This window comes from Erpetoichthys calabaricus, chromosome 12 (genome assembly GCF_900747795.2).
Source record: "Erpetoichthys calabaricus chromosome 12, fErpCal1.3, whole genome shotgun sequence".
Taxonomy (NCBI): Eukaryota; Metazoa; Chordata; class Cladistia; order Polypteriformes; family Polypteridae; genus Erpetoichthys; species Erpetoichthys calabaricus.
In genome coordinates, this window is record NC_041405.2 from 104,801,505 (window position 1) to 104,824,249 (window position 22,745).

At 37.4% G+C, this 22,745-nt stretch overlaps 1 protein-coding gene across 1 annotated transcript in view; it reads right to left on the minus strand.

Annotated features, from left to right (window-relative positions):
* Positions 1–22,745, minus strand: part of brwd3 (bromodomain and WD repeat domain containing 3) — a 183,440-nt gene that overhangs the window by 129,871 nt on the left and 30,824 nt on the right. Inside the window, 9 exon segments of the mRNA XM_051934489.1 lie at positions 3,005–3,133; positions 4,018–4,152; positions 4,477–4,627; positions 8,868–8,972; positions 10,322–10,362; positions 12,906–13,006; positions 13,692–13,762; positions 14,311–14,411; positions 14,526–14,747. Of these exon segments, the coding sequence (XP_051790449.1) occupies positions 3,005–3,133; positions 4,018–4,152; positions 4,477–4,627; positions 8,868–8,972; positions 10,322–10,362; positions 12,906–13,006; positions 13,692–13,762; positions 14,311–14,411; positions 14,526–14,747 (1,056 nt within the window).

A 22,745-nucleotide genomic window follows, 5' to 3' on the forward strand; every position in this document is an offset into this window, starting at 1 on the left:
CCCGCTGTTTGAGCCTTCGTCTGCGAAAAGACGGACTTGGACTTTCCGAAAGGGAAGGGGGAGGCGAGCGAAGCACCGCTCACCCCGCAAGAAGGTAAGGAGGGCCGGGAAATGGCTGATCGGTCTGTCGACAAATTAATAAAGACAGACCGCAGTTCGCCGAAGAAGGCAACCCGGCCTCAGACAATAAGAACTCCAATTCCCAGAAGCCTCCGTGAGACCCGTCAGAGCACGTGCCAGCAGCAGGCGTGCTCATTGGCTTCCGGCCGGTAGGTAAGACGAATAAGGAAGTAAGCTTGCCTCTGGATGAAGTAAACAACATTTTGGACTTGCGGGAACTTGAGAAGGTAATTGAGCCCATAAGTAGTTTAGGTCCTGACGAACATTGAGAGGATCGTCGGAGAATTCGGAGCAGTGGCCGAAGCGCCTTTAAGAAAGGTGAAAGAATACCTCCGGCGGTTTGGTTGGGAGCCTCCCATATAAATAATGCGACGGTACAGGTAAGCGAGACCCATACCGTGCATAATAGAGGGACACAGAGTGAACCGGGCCCGCAATTGATCAGTAGCGGGTGCCAATCCTCTGTGAGCCATACAAAAGAATGTGAAACAATGACCGAGAGGGTGGGGGAAGATCCGATCGTACCAGAGCAGCTGGACAGTGCTGTCTTACGGAGCAATGCGGATCTAAAGACGCCGCCACCGGTCGTTGTTAAATCCAAAGGGGTGCAGACAGGAAAGGGGCTCTCTTTTACTCATAGGGAGACCCAAACTGTGAACAAGTCCCAGATTAAACAGGTGATCACTAAAATAAAACAGGAGTCTCCTAACAAGTTGGAAAAGGGGTTGGAAAGCTCAAGGGCAGCCGATAAATCCTCCTCAGCGGAGAAAAGGGTGGAGCCAGATATTCCAAGGTGCTTCCAGTTCAGCAGAGAGAGATTACCAAGTGGACCGCGGCTGTGCTACGAATGCCGCAGGCCGGGCCACGGATGGAGAAGTTGTCCTCGGAGGACTGGGGATCAAAATATTTATTCTTATACTGTTCCTTCTAGGTTTGCATGGGAGTGTCAACGAGATCGCCGAGGTCCGACCTTTGGATCACCTTGGAGAAAGATGTCCCTCACAGGGCTGGACGCTCCAAACCATGGTTTTTCGCTGGGAGGAGGGTACTGTGATATATGGCCGGCCGTTCATCCCGGCCAATACCCCCAGGTGGAGCCCTCCCTGCAGCATGGAGGTGCCCCGAATGCCAGCAGGGAATCCTGGACAATGCAGTTTTTATCCCCAGCCCTGCTGGATAGCATGTGGGCCGCTAGAGGATGCTGCAGGGAGGAACAAGGATTATTTGCCCTACGCCCTGGAAGTTCGTCCGAGTCACATGGACAAGAGGAATGACGTGCTTCCGGGGTGAAGAAAAAGGATTTTTATCTGACCCGGAAGTGTTCCTAGTCATGTGGACAGAGAGGGTGAAACACTTCCGGGTCAAGGACTATAAAAGGATTATGGGAAATCGCAGACGTCAAGCTGAGCTGGGTGGAAGGGTGGCAACGCGTCTGGGAGTGTGGAGGATTAGTTATTGATTATTGTATATTAGTAGTGTGGAGAGGAGGGTGCTTTATTATTATTATAATAAATTCAATATTTTGGATTTTACCTGGTGTCTGGCATTTGATCGGAGGGTTCAAGGGAGTAATAGCGCCCCCTATCTGTCACAGTGTATATATATGTATATATACATACAACTGCAATTCTATTTTTGAGAAATTGTTTAGGTGCAAATGATCAACTTAATATTGATGTACAGTGGAACCACAGGCACTCCAGGCTCGCAAAAGGGAGACGCACGCACACACACACAGGCGCGCACACACACAGGAGCGCGCTAGAGAGACACACACACACACACACACACACAGGCACTCCAGGCTTGCAAAAGAGAGATGCACGCACACACACACACACACACAGGCGAGAGAGAGCGAGCGAGGGACGCATAAGGTAGAGAAGGCTTGTTTTTGTTTTCAGTTCTATTTACAGTGATCGGTTCGTAGCCTGCATTGTTGCAATGTTACTTTTCTTGGTGGTTTATTAAATTACGGATTTTTTAAATGTTCATTTTTTCCCCTGTGCTTAAAACTCATTAAAAAAATTGTTTTTAGCGAGTGGTTCCTAGCAGTATAGCATGAACTATTGCAGTGTTAGTTTTCTCTGTTGTTCAAGGTTTTCTCAGTATTAGTCAATGTTTTTACATTTAGTTTACCATTACGCTGTGCATTCTATGGTATAATTAACTATATTTATGCTTAAAAACTAAAAAAAAAAAAAATACACACACACACACACACACACATATAGTTCGTACGGTCTGGAACGGATTAATTGTATTTACATACAATCCTATGAGAGAAATTGCTTCAGTTCACGACCAACTCGGTTTACGACCAGAGTTTTGAAACGAATTGTGGTCGTGAACCGAGGTTCCACTGTATTAGGAAAAATAAAAACAAAATTTAAATAAATGAAACCAAAAATATTTGGGTAACCTTCAACAGAATGCTTTTATGATCTGCAACCCACTATCTAATACATATATGCAGAACTAAGCATATGGTGTGTGAATTCATACTATAATCTTTAATTCTAGCTTACTATTTCTTAGAAATTATAAAAGGCAAGAAGCAGTTGCTATTGTTGCATCTCAGAATTTGCAAAAATACTGATTAAAATACTACAACTATTAAACTAATAAAAGGAAAAGGCCCCATGATCTGTTATATCATGAATGCAACACAAGACAGTATAACAATTTTTAGATGAAATGAACAGTTGCTTAAGAACATCGGTTTTACATATACATATATACTATTCACAGCAACATTTCACCTCTTCTTTTCAATTCAGTATCATGCTATATAAAATCAAAATGTGCTGTAATACTTAGAAAAACCAAATGTAAAAAACTACACAGCCAGAGCCTAAAACATGAAAGTAAAAGCCAATTTTACCTTTTCATATAGCTTGCTGCAGCCAAACCCAAAGATCAGGAGATGGCCATGTGAATCAGTACAAGCAAAATGCTGCCCATCAGGAGAGAATTTGCAGTCAAATACTGCCCCATGACCTTGCCCTTCAATCTGCAGCCAAGACAAATCAGAAACAGTCTAGCTGTTACTGTATTATAAAGTAACAATTTTATAAAATTACTTCTGAAGAATTTACAAAACAAAAGTAATATGTGAAGCTTAGTGACCTACCAGTATTACATATGCAAAGAAGAAAAAGACTGAAACTTAAAAGAAGAAACCTGATCATACTCAAAAGAAGAAACCTGATCATACTCAAATTGGAAGTAAACAATTACATGTTCATAGTTCTTTGGAAAGGCTGCCACCTTCAGGTACAGGTCTTATTTAACAAAGTGATAGCTTTCATAGATTAACTATTGAAGTGATTATTAAATCGATTATGTGTTACTTTTTAAATCTTAAATAGTACTTCATTTTCTATAACTTTGAATAACAGTTTGGAGTTTGCTAGTTATTCCCCTATTTGCATGTTCATGAACTACCCCTACCACGGTACTTCAGGTTTTCCTCTCGCACATCAGACATGTCGGGTTGTCAATTCTAAAATTTACCACATGCGACTGGGAGTATTATGTGCATGTAAACAGCAATACTCTTCTCACTGTGACTAACTGCCAAGTCCAAAGTTTCTTTGTAGTCATTCTGGTGTGTATTTTTATAATAAATTAATACATAAACAAACACAGTATATATTCTAATAGGCTTCTGTAAAAAAAAACAAATTTTCCCTTAATTTTTATATGCCTATCTAAAGGAACTGACCCCACAATGAACTGGTATGCCATAACATTACACTCCCACACAAATGCTTTGTCAAGGAATTGAATTACAAATTCAGGAGAAATAATAAGAGTAAGGCAGAATTAAATTTACTAGTAAAACGTTATACTAAATGTGATGCCTTTGTATGTCTGTCCAAAAATATGTCTCACCATATTGAAATAGTTGCGTATTTTAGTGCCTTTAGTTAAGTCCCAGATAAAGATATTCCCATCATGGCCTGCAGACAACATTATCCTTGAGTCAAAAGGATGAGCCTCTAAAACATACACTTCATCATCATGACCCTACAAAGAAAAGACTTATGAATCCAACAACAAAACTGATATAAAGGTTTTTCTATCACTCACTTTCAACTAGATAGTTAAAATTAGAATGTACAGTTATTGTGTGTATAATTGACACCTAAAAAAAATGATAAAATTAAAAAGCAAAAAACAGCTTTGAGCTAGAAATGTGAAACACCAAGTAGTCCCTAAACCATCAAATTTATAATATGGCTGAACCATTTTAAAAATATACTAAATAGTACTAGGACCAGTTTAAGAAATAAAAACAAACAGAGGAATAACAAAAAAACCAAAAAAAGGTATATATTGCATAGATACTACCGAAAGAATATGCAGAAGCTGTCCAGACAAGTTCCACACTTTCAGCAGGTAGTTGTTAACAGCAGTGATAATGCTACTGTCTGCACGATCCCATGCCACCATGGTCACACTCAGCTTTGCTACCTTGTCCTCTCCTGGTGTATTACAGCTTCTAATGGGATAAAGATGGTCCAGATGAAAGAAATATTGTAAACAGACAAAGCTAAAACAACATTTTTTGTATAGCGCTCTATACTGAGTGCAGGAGCAGAGCGCTGTGAACAATTATAAGTTATAATACATAAAGGAGTATGCTAATTACTAAATACAGAACTGGTACAAATATAAATGCAGGTTTGTTAAAACACACAGAAAACAAGGTAGAAACTGATTAAACATAAATGGAAACTAACAATATCTGTAAAATTAATTAATGGATGAACCAATGCCAGTTGAAATCAGTAGAGCTTAACATTGTAAAAGAGCAAGAATTGGAGAAATATTTCGTGTCTTCTATTTACCCATCTTCTAATACAGCTTATCCATTATTTACAAAATGCATATTTACATTGCAAACACTTAACCTGTAATTCAAATATTGTCTTTTGTAAAGGCTCAATATGTTGTAAAGGGTCAATATAGTTTTGATAATTTTTTTTTTTTGTTTTTATAAATGGCAAAGGTCTTGAAATTATTCTGCATAAACACTTTAAAAGTAAGATCTTTAAAAAGTGCTATTCTTTCAAAAGGTACACAAACACCATTTTCTTTAATGAAAGAACAATAAATAAATATACAGTACAATCTGCAATATATCCCTATAAACTCTTAATATAAGAAACAGGTTAAGAAAACTGAGGAGCAAATGGACAAAAGCTACCCTAAACATGATCATGTGCAGGAAAACAAAAGTTATCATCGTCTATGGGAGAAAAGCGAAAGCTTTAGATTTATCAAAAATTTTGATCTCCGGTTTTCAATAGATTTGACATTTTAGGGTCCCCTGACACTGAAAACATTTGCTTCCTGCTCTATAAGGATTAGAGAAGTGGTACAACATTGTTGACCAGGGATGCCTTTATTAACGTCAAGTAGGTAAGGGGCTCAACAAGCTACTGGTGACTGATACAGCAAGGTATGCATGCAAGCAACTGTGCAAGGAATAAAAAAGAGAGACGGAGACCAACATTTCTTAGAGGAACACAAATGGCTCACAATATACAGAATGAGAAAGAGGCCAGCACTTTTTTGTTCCTTTTCTCATAAAATCTGTACTTCCAGTGCCATTACAGCCAGTAGTCTAACATTAGTGCTTTTCAACGTTATTTCCGTGGGTTTTTTTTTTTTTTTAACTAAAGAAATTGTTGCCAAAAAATTCTTGGATAGTATTTGTGTAACTAGTTAGTTAAACTTCAACTGCAATGGCAACAACAGAGGGTGGCTCCATTGTTTACACCTAGGACCAGCTACTAAGCCTACAACCACATGGATGCACCAGCATACAGCATGCAATTCCCAGGAAGATACAGTGGTTGTAGGGCAGGGAGACAGCTGAAGAGGAGAAGGTTTCAACCAGCTCTTCCTTAAATAGTGATGGGGAACATTAGATATTTGATTAACAAGATAGACTAGCTGACTGTGCTCACAAGGAGTGAGAAAGCTTTCCATCAATACAGCATCACTTGTTTCTCAGAGGAGTTGTTGAATGACAACATAAAAGATTCTGCTGTGGATTTAGCAGACTTTCAGTGCGTACGGAAGAACAGGGATTCTGGAAAGAGCAAGAATAAAAGGTGTGGCAGATTAGCTCTTTACACTAATAGTTACTGATGCAGCCCTAGAAACATTATGGTGAGGAGGGCTGTGTGTAACCAACATATCAAAATGTTGGCTGTTATTTCTCACCCATATTACTTGTCCAGAGAGTTGCCTCTGGTTTTCATCATCCTCAACGTCCCTCCCAATGCATATGACGTCATCAGTGCAGAAAGAGGATCTTTTCATTCTGTACTCCACTGCCTTTATTGCTATATTTGTGTATTTTAATCACATCAATCTCTTGACCATTATAGATAGATAGATAGATAGATAAGATAGATAAGATAGATAAGATAGATAAGATAGATAGATACCGACTTTTAAGAAATAACAACTGAAAAAACAGAGAACAAAACACTGGACTCATTGTATGCTAAAGGTATGGAGACATACATCTCCATTTCTCCAACTCCCCAGGCCATGTCTGGCCATAACCTTGTCAAGGACATTAAGGCTACACCAAATAAGAAAAGGGAAGCTTTCAACAGCAGTGACCAGGAGGAGTCAAGGTTGATGCAGAGAGAACTGAAAATCAAGACTGCAGAAGGGGAAATATTGCTACAGGAGAAGGCTGGAGGGGAAACATCAGGAGAAAAACCACCGGGGAAATGTATGGAAACAGGATTAGTCAGTGGACACAAACAAAAGTGGTACACAATGACAGAGATCTCAAGGGCTACGAGGAGTACTCCAGGGGACCGTTTTATCACCCTTTCTGTTTAACCTCTATAAAATGTGTTTCAGGTACAGATCACATTATGTCTTTTGCTGAACTTCTCGGATGACTCTGCTATTGTGTGTAAATACAGAAGAGCAGTGGACAGCTTTGTGGAGTGGTGTGAGCTTAACATCACTATGACTAAAGAACTGGTTGTGGATTACAGGAAGCCAAGGATTCCCCAACCCATGTTGCCATCATGGCAACAAGCATGGAGATGGTTTAGGATTCAAGTACTTGGGCGTATATCTCAACAACAGACTCTAATGGTCCGGGAACACAGACGCTGTCATTAAAAAGGGCCAGAGTCAACTCTACCTACTGATATTTCAATGTCTGTAGGGCCATATTGTACATTTTCAATCACTCTGTAGTGGCGAGTGTTGTCTTCTATAAGGTGGTGTTGCTGGGGCAGCAGGGTAAAGGCTGCTGATGACGGTAGACTGGACATGATGATTAAGAGGGCTTTTTCGGTTCTGTTCTGGTAGTGTAACTTGAAACTCTGGTGGATGTGTCCGACAGGAGGATGTTGAGGAGACTACTATACACCATGAACAATCCCTCTCACCCCCTGGATGCTTCCTCTGTGGAACATCAGAACACAGAGAGCAAATGATGCATCGCCACCAGGTGCCAGACTGAATGCCATAGGAGTGCCTTTCTCCCTCTGGCCATTGAACTTTATAAATCCTCCACATTCTGTAGGGGGGCCCTAGGAACTTCTAGAAATAATCTCATATGTGCAAATGGTAAATTATTATTCTTCTTGTGAATATTCTCCCTCTCCTCCCCATTAACTAACTTCATCCATTGTTATTTTTATTAATAGAAATGTTTTTCTTTCCTCTGTTAACTTTTACCCCTACTATCTATTTAATTCTTTCTATCCTATCTTTGCTTTTGTTGCACTGATTATGTCAAAGGTACAAGAATTTCCCTTAGGATTAGTATAGTTTTATCCTGTCTTATGTCAGACAGCAAGAACATACCGCCTTCCAAAAAAAGCAGATGGGAGGTGTTGCTCAGTGCAACATTCCAGTATAGCAATAAAGTCTTTATACATAATGCCAAAACAGGTTTCTGTTCTTGCAAAACATTAGGGATGCTCCAATCACTTTTTTTTTTTTTTTTTTTTTTTTAAGATCAATATTGATCACCGATTTCTGTTTATTTTCTTTTATCCCTTTAAAAACTATTTTACATTAACCTCTTGCATGATCAGACACATACAAGCCTTATGTTCTATACTAAACTGTTAACTTTGGTATCTTTAACAAAACTGACCTGATATGAAGCAAATCTTCAATTTTTTTTCCTTCATCATGGTTTATTACCCCTGAATAATGAACAGTTGGGCAAATACATTTCAGTGTTTTAGTAATTTATTTATTTATTAACATTTTACCATGTCAGACATTTTAGATTTAAGTTTGGGGTTTTAAATGTGCGGATTACACATTTTTCAAAACATTACAAGCGTCAAATTCCAGGAAAAGATGTAATATCTATAGATACGTATAAAACACAATGTGCAAGCATTTCCAAATGACCATCAAGCACTAACGCAACACTATAAAGAACCACTTGTCTCACAAGGAGTAAATACGTTTATATTATGTAGTGATGTGCATTACATATTATAATTGTGTGTTCTCAGTCATATTGTGAAGAATATTCAGATACTTCATTTACATTTTCACCAACACTTTTCCTCTTATCGGTGCGCAATGTTATTGAGATGTTTTGTACAACAGAGGTACAATTCAAACTTTACTTTAATAACATGAAAAGAACTAATAAAAATTGCCATTTGCCACACATTAGTGTGATACTACACATCATCAAAATTTTATTTTTGCACAAGCCTATTGCTTACCCTGGCAGTTTGGTTGTCATATCAAGAGTAATGCTTTTCCACTCTTGTCTCTGATAATGCCATATACGTGCAGTACCATCTCGACTCCCACTGACAAACCGGAGGCTGAAAAGTAAAAATTATTATATTTTGCTTTAATGTATTGAAAGTATCAGTTCTAACGGTTTAAAAATGAAAATCTACAATGTCCTCTTAAATTTAGCATCTTATATACTTAAGATAGTGTGATGTAAATAAATAAGTATTGCAAAAAACCAGAAGAAAAAAATAATAAACACAAAACATGCTATATTTTTGGCCTATTACGTAAGACACATGAATCACTTACTAAACCAAACAATTTTTTTCCTAAAATTAAGACTGCATGTGTGGCTCAGTGATGACAAGATATTAAAAAAAGCACAATGCATATTTGCAAATGCAGATTATTTAAAAACACTATCTACCATACAAGTTTGGACTCCAGCATAGGTTTAAAGTTTCCAACATTACATGTTATGTTTAGTTTAATAAATAGGTAAGAATATGAAGTAAATGCCTTACATTACAAAGAGACCACAGTAAATACATATTCCAGAGAAATTCCATCATATTCAACACCCATCCTCTACCTGACTCAGAGAGCCATAGGAAAAGAGGTCACCATCTAACAGTGGTTCTTCATAGTATAAAAAAAAAAACAACTGCATAAACCCAGTGTGATTACAACAGAATTGCACTGATGAATTCTTGCCAAATTCTGAAAAAATTGTGAACAGATCCTTGAAGTTGTAAATTTGAGATAATATAGAACATTTTACAACAAAGTTATGGAAGGTAAGTTAGCATTCTTCCAGGTAAAAAAAAAAATGAGACTTCATGTAAGCAATGCAGTATAGGATAAAATATACACATACTGACATTTTTTTTGTTAATACAATATCCCATCTGGTATTACTCCAAATATTTGTGTTAAAGCACTACAAAAGTAGGAGTGATTTTAGATTCAAGGCTACCCAAGAGATATAGAAAGATGTTTGCTCAAAATGGTTTGAATGTAAATCATTTCCAAAACATCTGAACTAGTGATATATGTGCTCGATAAAAATGTTATGTTGGCTATTGCCCTGGGTGTATTTTTCAAATGTTAGACGCATTATATGTGAACAATGAACAATTTTTAGTTCAGATATGGTATGTCTGGTAAATATTAAAGTAGAAAAAGCAGAATGACTATATTTCATTCCTATCATGTAATTGTAATGAAAAAGGTTGCTTTTCAAATATTCCCTTGTATCATCTAGGACTAAATTCCTTGGAATCTGTTGATATATTCTAGAGATGCAATCTGCATTTATTATACAAACTACCCAACATCATCTCAGGGATAAATAGATGAGATAAGGGAATTCAGGTAGGTTTCTTCTGATACTTCCTGAAACTTCCTAGTTGTGCATTCAAAAGCTGTTACTTACTTGTCACTATTATTACAGAACTGGACAGCAACAACTTTGTCCTACAAAAAAATAAAATGAGGTTAGGGAAAAAATAAACCATAAACAAGCACTTAGGAATTTACATTTTGTCCATACCAAAAAGCTCTTCAAACTAAATGAAAGCACAAAGCATCTGCATGCAAAGGTGTAATTTACTATTATTATTACTTTAATAATAATAATAATAATAATATTTATAGGCGCCTTTCAAGGCACACAAGGACACCTTACAGAGCATATTAATTACAGTTACAACATAAAATTAATACAATATTACAGCACAATAAAACCAGAATAAAATTTCTAAATTGAGTTTTATTCCATTATTCTTTTAAAGTGAATAAAGACTAGCATATTTCAGTCAGGTTTATTATCTGAAAATTCATAAATTCACAATATCCAGGGACATTAAGTGCATATTTATTACTACATTACCAGGGAAAGAAAGTTACAAAATATGAGTTCATATTTAACATTACTTGCCTCATCTTTGAAATCAGCATACTCAATATTAAGTGAATTGATTTAGTGCTACAGGATTTCCAATGTGCTCAAATTGGGGGAGGCCCAAACAACATACTGTACTCAGATTATCACACTTATAACTTTTTTTAACTGAATAAATGCAAAAGAGGGAAAAAAAAACTCCATAAGGAATAGTCTATATTGTATAGCTTACTTTAAATAAGTGTTTTATGATTTAATACCAAAAGTTCACAATCATTTTCCTATTATGATTTATTGTAAATACATTGCAAGTAACACCTGACGTACTGCAGCTAATTAATAAAAAAATCTGTTTATTGTAATAACTTACACCATTTGTTTTGTTTGGATGACGGCTTACCCAGCTTGCAGTGGTAACTTGCAGCAGGTCTGTTCCTCCCCTCCATTGTACATGTACTTTACATTTGCTGTGTATAGCTTTTGTCAGAGAGGCAAGATAGTGTACTTCAATTACCAGAGAAAAATTCTAAATAATACCATCCCTACACTACTAGTTTTGCACTAAAAGCAGAAAAAAAACTCAATCAATAAGGCCACAAAGATTAATCTTTGGACTCATGCAGCGTCAATAACCACTTAAGAGTACAAACTGAAGATAGTTTAATAGCCTACCTGTTCTTGAACATGCATAATGAAATCCTGCAAATTTTTTTTAATTACAGGATTACAGAATGCTGAACAAACGGGAGAAAAAGTTTAAAGTGAGACAGCTGAGGAGTAAAGGCTGGCAGCCTGACAGAAGGAAACAGGTGAAGCAATCTCAATTCTTGTAATCGGATGTTGCAGGAATTTGGCAAGATTAGCCAAGGTGACCAATAACAGGCAACCTTTAGAAACCCACTAAAATTGTAATTTTCATATTAAATGCAAAAGTTCCTATAAATGTGTTACAGAAAATTTAAAAAGTTCTACATTTAAAGATGCATTAGAGGAAAAGACCCTGGGGCGAGGGGTTTGGGTTGAAAAACACAACACATGCAAAACATTTTTACAAATTAGTTACTTTTGGATACACCGAGATACACTACAGTATACTGTATGGTACCGATCAAACTTCGTAGCAAAATTTCTAACCTAATCTTTTAGCAGTCTCTTATTCCAAATGGGCCATTCTATGAGACAGCCTTATAAATCATTTAATAAGTCAGAAATAGCATAAAATGTAAAAATAAAATTACCTGCTTAAACTGAACAAGAACCTAGCCTACCTGAAATTATCAAATCTGATCTAGATCCAGTACGTATGGCAACAATCCTACTCCTACCTAAGCATAACATGTACTTCATTTGCTTAGATTTTTTCAGTTGGAAGAAAAAAAGTGTTTTCAAAATCAGTGTGACGCTGCTAGAACAAACTAAAATTAATTGCTCAGATAAAAAATATGCTACTGTAACTCAAATTAAACTCCATAAAAGATACACCTCACAACACACTCTTAAAATATGATCATGTATGCAATGATAATTTCACTTTTAAATATACGGCAACTTAAAACAGTAGCATTAATAATACAGTTATGTAAAAACAACAAGCTTGGTCAGCTTTATAATTCCAACAAATCAACTCAAAGTAAAATATTAAATTAATTTACTATAGGTCAGATTCCTCGCATTGTAGCCAGAAAGGAGTTTAATTTTCAATACATAATTGCTCACCCACTAATTTAGTTATTATATAAGACAGAGTAAACTGTTTGCAGTTTTACTTAAGGTTCCACTCATAATTTGTTTTGCCATGCCAAGAGTTTGCCAGGTTAATAGTCAAAAAGGTAAATAAGCAAAAAAAAAAAAAAAAAAAAAAAAAAAGAGGGGGACTGGATTGTGTCTGTGTGTTTAAAAAGCCCATTATATTTTTTGTTACACAACTACTATGCAGCATTATTTAAAAGGAAAAAAAAATAAAATGCTAGGTAAAATGACTTGCTTGAACCATGAACAAGGGGAAAAAATGGTGAAAATGAATATTATTGATCTAACTGTGGCACAGCTTAAATTAAGTTTAATATACAGACATCACAGGCTTTAAAAGTACTGCAATAAATAGTTACTACCATACCGTATGGGACTCAAGATCTGCAACTTTCTCAGGGGATTCCAGTCCTAGATAATAAACCCTAATTACATGATCGGTGCTACCTGTCACAAGAAACATTCCACCTGCCAGAAAAAGGAAAAAAAATTAAAGCGAGCTGAACAAATGAAACATCATCCTTAAAGTCACTTAGAATTAATTCTGAGTCATGGGGGTTGGAAGGTTATAGCCAATTCCAGCAGCACTGGACAACAGCAGCAAGCACCCACTCGCACACTGGGTGTAATAAGAATTTTCCAATAACCTTAACCTGTACATGTTTACGGGAAAATAGGCAAAGCCGAAACAATCAATTAATGTGTGTGAAATTTAAGCCCAGGACTCTATCCACTGCACTTCAATGCTACCTAACAAACAAATACTCTGTTTAAATTTTAATCAATTGCAAAATGATGGACCTTTCTAAAAGTTACAACTAAAATAAAACAAAATTTGGAATGCAGTATTACCTAGCTTGTTACATAACTAGATCCTATTAGGCACATGAGGGGTCAATCAGTGTTGCAAAATTTACACGTGCAATGTATTTAAGAAGGGCAATTATAGGAACCTCTGGATTCATACGATATAGGCCAATTAAAAGAAAAAAAATTGTTTACAAATTGTACCTTGATTAAACAATGTTTATTTCACAGGTTCAAGAAATACTACAAATTCTTTCAACACATGGAGATCGATACTGCCACTTAAAACAATTTTTCTTAGTCATTTTCAAATATGTAAGGCCACAACAAAACCTTTTACACATACCAGAACTGAAAGAAGAACAAGAGATTTGGACACCAGGCCTGGATCTCTCCATAAATTTTATTGGACGATCACTATAGGAATGAACAAATAAATACATACTGTAAAAACATAAATGAATAAATAAATAAATATGCATGTAAAAATAAGGTTAACTTGCAGTTTATTTGGAAAGTTTAAGCCCTTTCACTTCCTGCACAAGTTATTGTATTTTAGATTTAATTTTAAGTGGATACATTTGCCATGTTTGCCCATCAATCTACATTCAATAACCAATAATGTCAAAAACTCATTTTCAGAAAGGTTTGAGAATATTTTAAAAGTCAAAAACTTAAATTTCCTATGCATGTAAATATTCAAACCCTTTGCTGAGGCACTCTGAATTTCAGTCAGTTGCATCCTGTTTGCTTTAACTATCCCAGAGATACGTCTAGACTTTGTCATTATGGGTTATTAGTATAGATTGATATGTAAAAACAATTTTTATTTTAAAGTGTGCAAAAAGAGGAGGGGTCTACATATTTTTGTAAATTCACTGTACGACTGTCGAAAATATAGTTGTCTTTGATACCAAGAAACCATTCAAAAACACATTTCTAAAAACCCTATTACAAATACTTACTTAAATTTCACACTGTTGGACTGCCATTGCCAAAAGCAAACCGTGCCATCTGCCCCTGTAGATATGAGGTATCGAGTAGGTCCTTTTGCTGCTGGAGAAAACTAAATAGGATATGTGTATCAGAAACAAACTCGCTTTAGAATACAAAATCAAATCAGAAGCAAGATCTGCATAGGTTCTCAATTACATAATAAAATGTAACAAAATGTTCACACCTGAATTGAAGTGATAGAAGCTGTATGAGCCTGCAGAACAGCAACTGGTGCACAGGTCCGAAGGCACCAAACTCTGACAATCTTATCACAGCAGGCAGATGCAATCATTGTGTTCTCATGGTTAACAGCCATATCAGAAATCTCAGCAGAGTGACCCCGGAGAGTCGAGAGAAGTCGACCATCATCCGTTGCCCATATTTTCACCAAACAGTCATCTGATCCCTGTGAATAATTGAGTGCTTTAAGATAAGAACGCCAATATACAGATCAACTGTCTTACAGACTTATAAACAAAGACACCCTTAAAACATCTGAGCAATTTGGATGACAGCAAGCCCAATATTTGTGTAAACTTTACCCTTTACAAGTTTCCAACTGAGTACCTATGCTCTTGCTGAATAATGCTTGGATCCACTATACTAATTCCCTTCATAACTCTTTGCACTTCAAACATCTCTTAATTTTTTGTTTAAACAAAAAAAGGTTTATCTCCTTCAACCTTTCCTCACAGATCAGATGTCTCAGTTCTAGACTCAACCTCGTCAATCTTCTCTGGTCTTTACTACTGATATGTCTTTCTATAACACAGAGACCTAAGTGGCATACCATATTCTAGAGGAGGCCTTGGTAACATGCTCAAGTCTGAATTCCATCCAGATCAAGCTATAATGATTCAGCCAATTCTACATTATGTACCTGTCTAGTTTCACATCGTCTGCAAACTTAATCACCTGGGCCTCATGTATAAACGGTGCGTACGCACAAAAATGTTGCATACACCCATTTCCACTCTCACATCGTGATGTATAAAAACTAAATTTAGCTTAAAACCATGCACATTTTCACACTACCTTAATCCCTGGTGTACGCAAGTTCTCCGCTTGGTTTTGCAAACTGGAGGTACCCAGCGTCAAAGCAGTGCTTTTGTTCCAGTGGTTTCCCTTTCTTTTTTAAATCAACACTCCTAATGCAGCTTTATCAAATACACTGAAATTAACCGCCTCAGCGATACTGTCTATTTGAACTGCTCTCATACGATAAATGCTTCAAACCCTTTCCTGTAGGGATATCGCAGTTCAAAAACAGTTTCACCCCAAGAACTATAAATGCACTCAATCAGTCCATCAAATGCTCCTTATAGAACTGTTTGTACTTATTAGTACAATCACCTCACTGTAAACTTGCGATAGTTATAATATTACACAACCTGAGCCACTTTATAAAGCGCATATTTACATACGATGACGATATCATTTTTAAGATGAAATGCAGCAAAATATGTTTATTACATTACAGTCGTCCCCCACCATATCGCAGTTCACCAATTGCGGCTTCACTGTATCTTCTTTTAGTGCAAATGTGCAGACTGTACATCTCAGCCAAATCATGGTTTTAAAGTTAAAAAAGCTATGATATAAGCAAGTCTTAACTAAAGTGGTTCTGGGCCCTTTTCATGTTCCCAAATCGGTATGGATGACCTGATTACGTCTAGCCGCCCTTGTGTTGCCGCAAAAAAAGTGCCCCAAAAGAGCCATGTGCGAGTTATCCTGAATGCTACTTATGAAGTGTTGCAGAGTGTAAACAATCCCCACCCCCAACTTCTTCTCTTTACCTCTTATGTCTGAAATAAGAGTTTTTTTAGCAGATGTTCCAAATGAACTCATTTGCATGTTGCCCAGAATTGTTGGAGGACTATTAATGCATCTTTATGTGGTAACCTACTGATTAAACATCTAGTAGGTGTTTTGAAAAAGTGAAAAACTGAAGACCAATAATATATTTTCCTTATATAGTAATCTTAAATAGTAAACTTATCTGATATAGTAAACTTATCATGAAAAAAAGTCATGTATATTTTCAGCCTTGCTTGTCACTGCTTTTTAAAATAGTAAATAAATGTATAAATGTTATGATGGCAAGAACAAGCAAATCAGAATTAAAAAAAGAATATTGTTTTTTTTACCTCAGCATTCTCTACTCTTGTCAAGAGATATATATGGGTTGCCTATCCATTTCCTTTCTGTTTCAGTTGGTATCTATATAATATATGGCTGCCAGAGGCACTGCAGGGCACTCTAAGTCACAGCATATGCATGGCTGTACACCCCACAAATTGGAAGTACGGCCAACCGAACGCGTCACTTTTCTTAGACAAACATAATTCCACAACTGCATATGCTGCTCACAGAACCCACAGTTTAAGACTTCTACGCTACATGAACACCCTTATGTAGCACTGAGGCAATGGCAACAGCATACACTATACTACATGGTGACATCAAGTACAGACAAAGAGACGATGATACAGGTGGGATATTAAACCAGCTTTGCCAACTGAAGACCTTCACAAGGATCTCACAAGAGTGACAGGGACTGCTTGCTTTTGTTAGAGGTGCATGCACTCATGTTGCCAAAAGAAACAATATTATAGATGCAAATTCTTTACCCAAGTACCAGGTTTTTTGTTTTATATATATTTAATAAAGTATCCATCTATCTCAGAGAGATAGAGAGATATGGCCGGCTATTTATCCCGGCCAATACCCCCAGGCCGCCAGATGGAGCCCTCCTTGCACAATGGAGCTACCCCATGCCAGCCAGCAGGGAATTATGGACAGTGGACTTTTAATGCACAGCCCTGCTGGATACCACGGGGGCCACCAGGAGTCGCTGCAGGGAGGCCCAGGGATTGTTATTTGCACCATAACCCGGAAGTGCGTCTTAATCACAGCGACACAAGGAATGATGTGCTTCCGAGGAGAAGAAAAAGGATTTTTATCTGACCTGAAGTGTCCCATGTCACGGGACAGAGAAGGCAAAACACTTCCGGGTCAAGGACTATAAAAGGACTGTGGGAAATCCCAGATGTTGAGCTGAATTGGGAGGCAGGGTGGCTAAGCATCTGGGAGTGGAGGATTGAGTATTGTTTATTGTGGAGAGGAGGGTGCTTTGTACACTTATTTATAATAAATATTATCATTGGACTTTTATCTGGTGTCTGACGTCTGGTCTGAGGGTTCAAGGGGTCGACAGTGCCTCTATTTGTCACTATATATATATATATATATATATACTAGCAAAATACCCGCGCTTCGCAGCGGAGAAGTAGTGTGTTAAAGAGGTTATGAAAAAGTAAAGGAAACATTTTAAAAATAACGTAACATGATTGTCAATGTAATTGTGTTGTCATTGTTATGAGTGTTGCTGGCATATATATATATACATATACACATATACACACACATATACAGATATATTATATATACATATACACATATTTTATATATATATATATATATATATATATATATATATATATATATATATATATATATATATATATATATACACACACACATACATACATACATACATACATATACACACATAGATGCACTTACAATAACATAGAAATCAATATAAACAACATGAACATCATTATCATATGAGAATATGAAGTAATATATAAGAAGCACATTTCATATAAATATAAATTATTAAACAGTAAAATCTTCTTCTATAATTTGCTACCGTGGCTTTTCGTTGGTCTGTCCAGGATTTTAAATCACCTGTAGCTTGCAAACCGTTTCACCTATTGACTTGAAATCTGGTACACATATAATACGTCACGTCTGCTATCCGCTTTATGGGTGATGATTGTATTACTGTTTTTATGTTTATTTTATTTTAGAATCAACTCCTATCTGCGCACACCAGGGCGGCCGTGGGCGGATGCGTATGGTGTATTCACTCCATGTTATCGTGCATTGCGCTGTCAGTGTTATTTTGATAAAAGAATTTGAACAATATATAAGAAGCGTATAAATTATTAAACAGTAAAACATTAACATTTAAGAAGTAAAGTTACATGAAGTACTACTGCAGTGCCTTCGGGTATACCTCATTTTTTGTTTGCCCATTACATGCTTAAATGTATACATTTTTTGGTGCACCTACCCGAGAACACGCGACATATAACCGAGCGTGGGAGAAGCATGGATTTTAAACACGCGTTGAGTTCATCTGCTGGTCTCCCTCGTGGAATAACTGGTAATGTTCGACTAAAATCTACAGCGAGTAAAACGACATTACCTCCTATTTTTTTTTTTACGATCTCTGAGATCTTGCTTTTTTCGGTTCAAGGCTTCATAAGCTCTTTTATGTTGTATGGTGTACTTATCCCAAACCATCATCTTTGAATGTTGCAAGACTTTCGCCTTGTATGTAGATCGGGGTAATTACATTCATTGCATTCCTAGTCTGAATCACAATCTGATTGTATGGGTGGTTACCTGGCACTGTAGGGTTGCCACCCGTCCTTTAAAATACGGAATCGTGCCGGGTTTGAGAATGAAATTGCGCGTCCCGTTTTGAATCAATACTGGACGGGATTTATCCCGTATGTTTTGTATCATTTTTTTTTTAAAGCAGCGTCTCATGCAAATTATCCCACACGCATTTTATGAAGATGCCTCCTTTCCTACTTTGGATTGGGTAATACTTGATGTCATCGTTAGTTTGATTGGTGTTTTCAACTGTCCAGTGAGGAGGGCGTGTCTTTTAAGTACAGTCTGCAAAGTGTTGGCACTGAGATGTTGTGTCAGCGCCATAGTTGAAGCCCCTAACGTTGCGGTCAGCAAGTCGGCTAACATCCGCCATGTGCCGTCTTTCAGTTGCGAGAAGCAGATCATAGAATGGTTGAAACTGTTGCCCCTAACGTTGCGCCACGGCGTGTGGTTCGTTTATACCTCGTGTCTTGTCATTAAACTTTTATCTCGCGAATATGTTATTGCAATCCGCAGCGGGAGCGTTTCTATAAACTTAATTGAAAGTTACGTTTTACACCGTGCTTTGTTTCCCTTATGAACATGCTTGTATGCTTAACTCGCTCCGTTCTCAATTGTTTAATTAATTTTTTGCTCTTCGCTGTTTGCGGCTGTTCCTCCATTTCCCCCTACTTCGTTCTTTTATCTCGCGAATATGTTATTGCAATCCTTAACGGGAGCGTTTCAATAAACTGATTGAAAATAGTTTTGCATTTACCTTTTTAGTAAAAGGCGAGCTTTTAAGCCTGAGAAATCACCCCATAAATGCACACGTTTAATTGGACATGTGTTAATATGTATGGTTACACAGTATTAAAAGACAGTGAACAACGTCAGTTACCTTTCTTCCCGCGTTTGATAAAAGGTGAGCTTTTAAGCCTGAGAAATCACCCCGTAAATGCACACGTTAAATTGCACATGTGTTAATATGTATGCTTACACAGTATTAAAAGACAGTCAAAAATTAACGTCATTTACCTTCGTTCCCGCGTGTGACTCGTGCTGTAAATGTCTTCCTTGTTTTTAGTTCACGTGATTACGTAGGAGGCGTGATGACGCGATACGTGACTCCGCCTCCTCCATTACAGTGTATGGACAAAAAATATGTTCCAATTATGACCATTACGCTTTGAATTTCGAAATGAAACCTGCCTAACTTTTGTAAGTAAGCTGTAAGGAATGAGCCTGCCAAATTTCAGCCTTCCACCTACACGGGAAGTTGGAGAATTAGTGATGAGTCAGTCAGTGAGTGAGTCAGTCAGTGAGGGCTTTGCCTTTTACTATTATATATATATATATATATATATATATATATATATAAAATTATATTATATTATATATCAGTATCGGTAGTACCATGAAAGTCATTACTTTACTCATGCATGACTGCAAGTAGATTATTAACTCTGGAATGCATAATATTTGAGAAAAAATGTGAGTGAAACTAAATAAAATAATGGTTCAGAGTGTTGATGATAAAACACTACACGAACACTTGTCGAAAAGAAAGTCAGCAAGTCAGGTCTGGAAATGCTTTTATGCTCATGCAAGAAACTTTCAGCACGCAAGGATAAGAATCGTACTTGTTATTATATTTAAAAAAAAAAAAAAAAAAAAAAACACACACCACACACACAACTCATGGCATTGCCACCTTTTATCTCATTATGGAATTAATTTAGAAGCAGATTTATACGTGATTTGAGAGTAACCTAGCATTACCAATTAAATGAGGTTTAACCATTTAACTTTCACTGTTATGCATTTGAATGAGGAGATGAAAAGTTAAGGGGAATGTTTTTAAATAGTGTCCTACACAACCCCAATAAATGAATGGAGGCTTCACGTTCATGTTCCAATTGTAATGAGCACTTCTATAGATGTTCATCAGACAAAGCATCTGTCCATTTTCTAACCAGTGTATATAGTCCAGGGTAGCGCTTGGGTGCGACTTACATGCATCCACCGTTATGCATATAAGACTATAGAATGTAGGAAGACTGCCAGCGCAAACAACAGCTGTAGCAACTAAACATCCACGCAGGATTAAAATGAAGTGGCTATTTGGCTATTATACACCAGAGAGGAGATCAGTTGCTCCATTGTTTAATACACAAATAAAATGATTTCAATTCATCAATGGACAAGACCCATCTTCCTGTTAATAAAAGGGTACTGAATTAACAGACATGTAATCAACTAAACAAAGAGTTAGTAAGATAATCAAAACACAATACAGTAGACCCCCGCAAACTCGCGGTTCACAGTTCGCAGCCTCAGTCATTCACGGATTTTTCCTTAGAACCTATCTAAAAATTGTTAGTAGAAACCACAAATATTCTCCGCAACTTTTATGGCTTTTTTTCGTGGCAATACTGTAGTGTAGAGAGAACAGGAAGCAACTGTAGAGGAAATGTGGCTTAGGATGGTGAAAGTAGTCAATAGAATTTGAAACTGCAACTCTCAGTAGTCCCTGCAGTGGCTCTGATTGGTCTTCTGCTGAGGGTGCTGGGGCTGTTGGGGTCAAAGGATGTCAAAGCGGCTTTTAAAAAGGGGGCCGGTGACCAAAAGCAAAAAAAAAAGTTTTTATAATTTGTGTTTCAAGTTCCTGTCTCTCTGCCTGCCTTGTCTGTTGGGTTACCTGTACTTATTTGTTTTGTCCTGTATCGTTTCGTGTTTGGCATCTGGATTGTCTGCCCTCTGCCTGTGTACATGAGGACTATAAGTGGATTCTTTGCCATCCTGCAAAGAAAGAAGTGCTCCTGAACCCATCCACCCATCTTCACCATTTCAGGAACTAGCGGTAGGACTATCTTTACATTCCCATTCAACGTGCGGATCTCTGGATTATCTATTTTCTTCATCAATACATTTCACCCGTTGCCATTTTTCATGATTTACTGTGTGTTTTGTTGGTGCTTTGTTGTATTTAATATGTAATCGCTGTAAGGGGAACAGGAGTAGTATCGTCGTTTTCATTTATTTCATTTGTTTTCATTACATTCTTTATTTGCTGTTTGATTACCAGTTTGCTTTGTTTTGGTCTCTGTTTGTGTGTGCGTGTGGGTCGGGCCAAAGCTGGGTACGTCCCTGGAATCCCCCCCATAAAAATAAATAAATCGTCGTCTTCTCGACAGTGTGAATCTTAGCAGCACCGGACTGCTACAACGTTATTCATTTCTCCTTGCTACCGATTGACTGCGATGCATCTCTAGCCAAGTGTTTTTGTGTTTTCCGTTTTGTTCCTCTTAAACCCTTAAACCACCACAAGCAGCTATAGTCGTTTCCCAGTGCTGTCTGCGAGCACGCAGGAGCTGATCAGGCAGTGCCGTACATTTGTTGAGCAGCCAGCTCATGACCACTGCCAGCCTCTTGTGAGCAGGAGGGCTGAACGCACCCCTAGAAGACACGAAAGCTCCTCAAAAAAATCCCTCTTAAACGCTGATAGACTACTTTCACATGCTCCCTTACTTGCTGGGCTTACTTGCGGCTGCTTTGTCGTGTGATATGCTTCTCACAAAACGCATACTTAAAAGCCTGAACAGCACCAGTCCTTTTTTGGCTGATTGCTTTGTTTCTCTCTCTCCTCCCCCAGACATTCTCTGGTCCTGTTGCAGGTCCCGCTCCCGTTGTGCTCCCCTATGATATTTGCCTATTCTTTTAATCGATAACTAACTGCATACTGAGCTCGTTTAACTTCTAAAAGAGAATTTTGTTTGAAGTGTTTGAATAAGGTTCCTGTCTCAACAATCTCCTGTGTTTCTGTGCAATTCTGTGACCCAAGCGTGACACCCTGCAGCTTCACGGTCTCTGGGATTGAGCCGCTGCACTAGCCTGCCAGCGCCAGTGTTTACCTCTGTGTGCTTGCGTGCTGTCAGTTCAAGCGCAGTTGGCT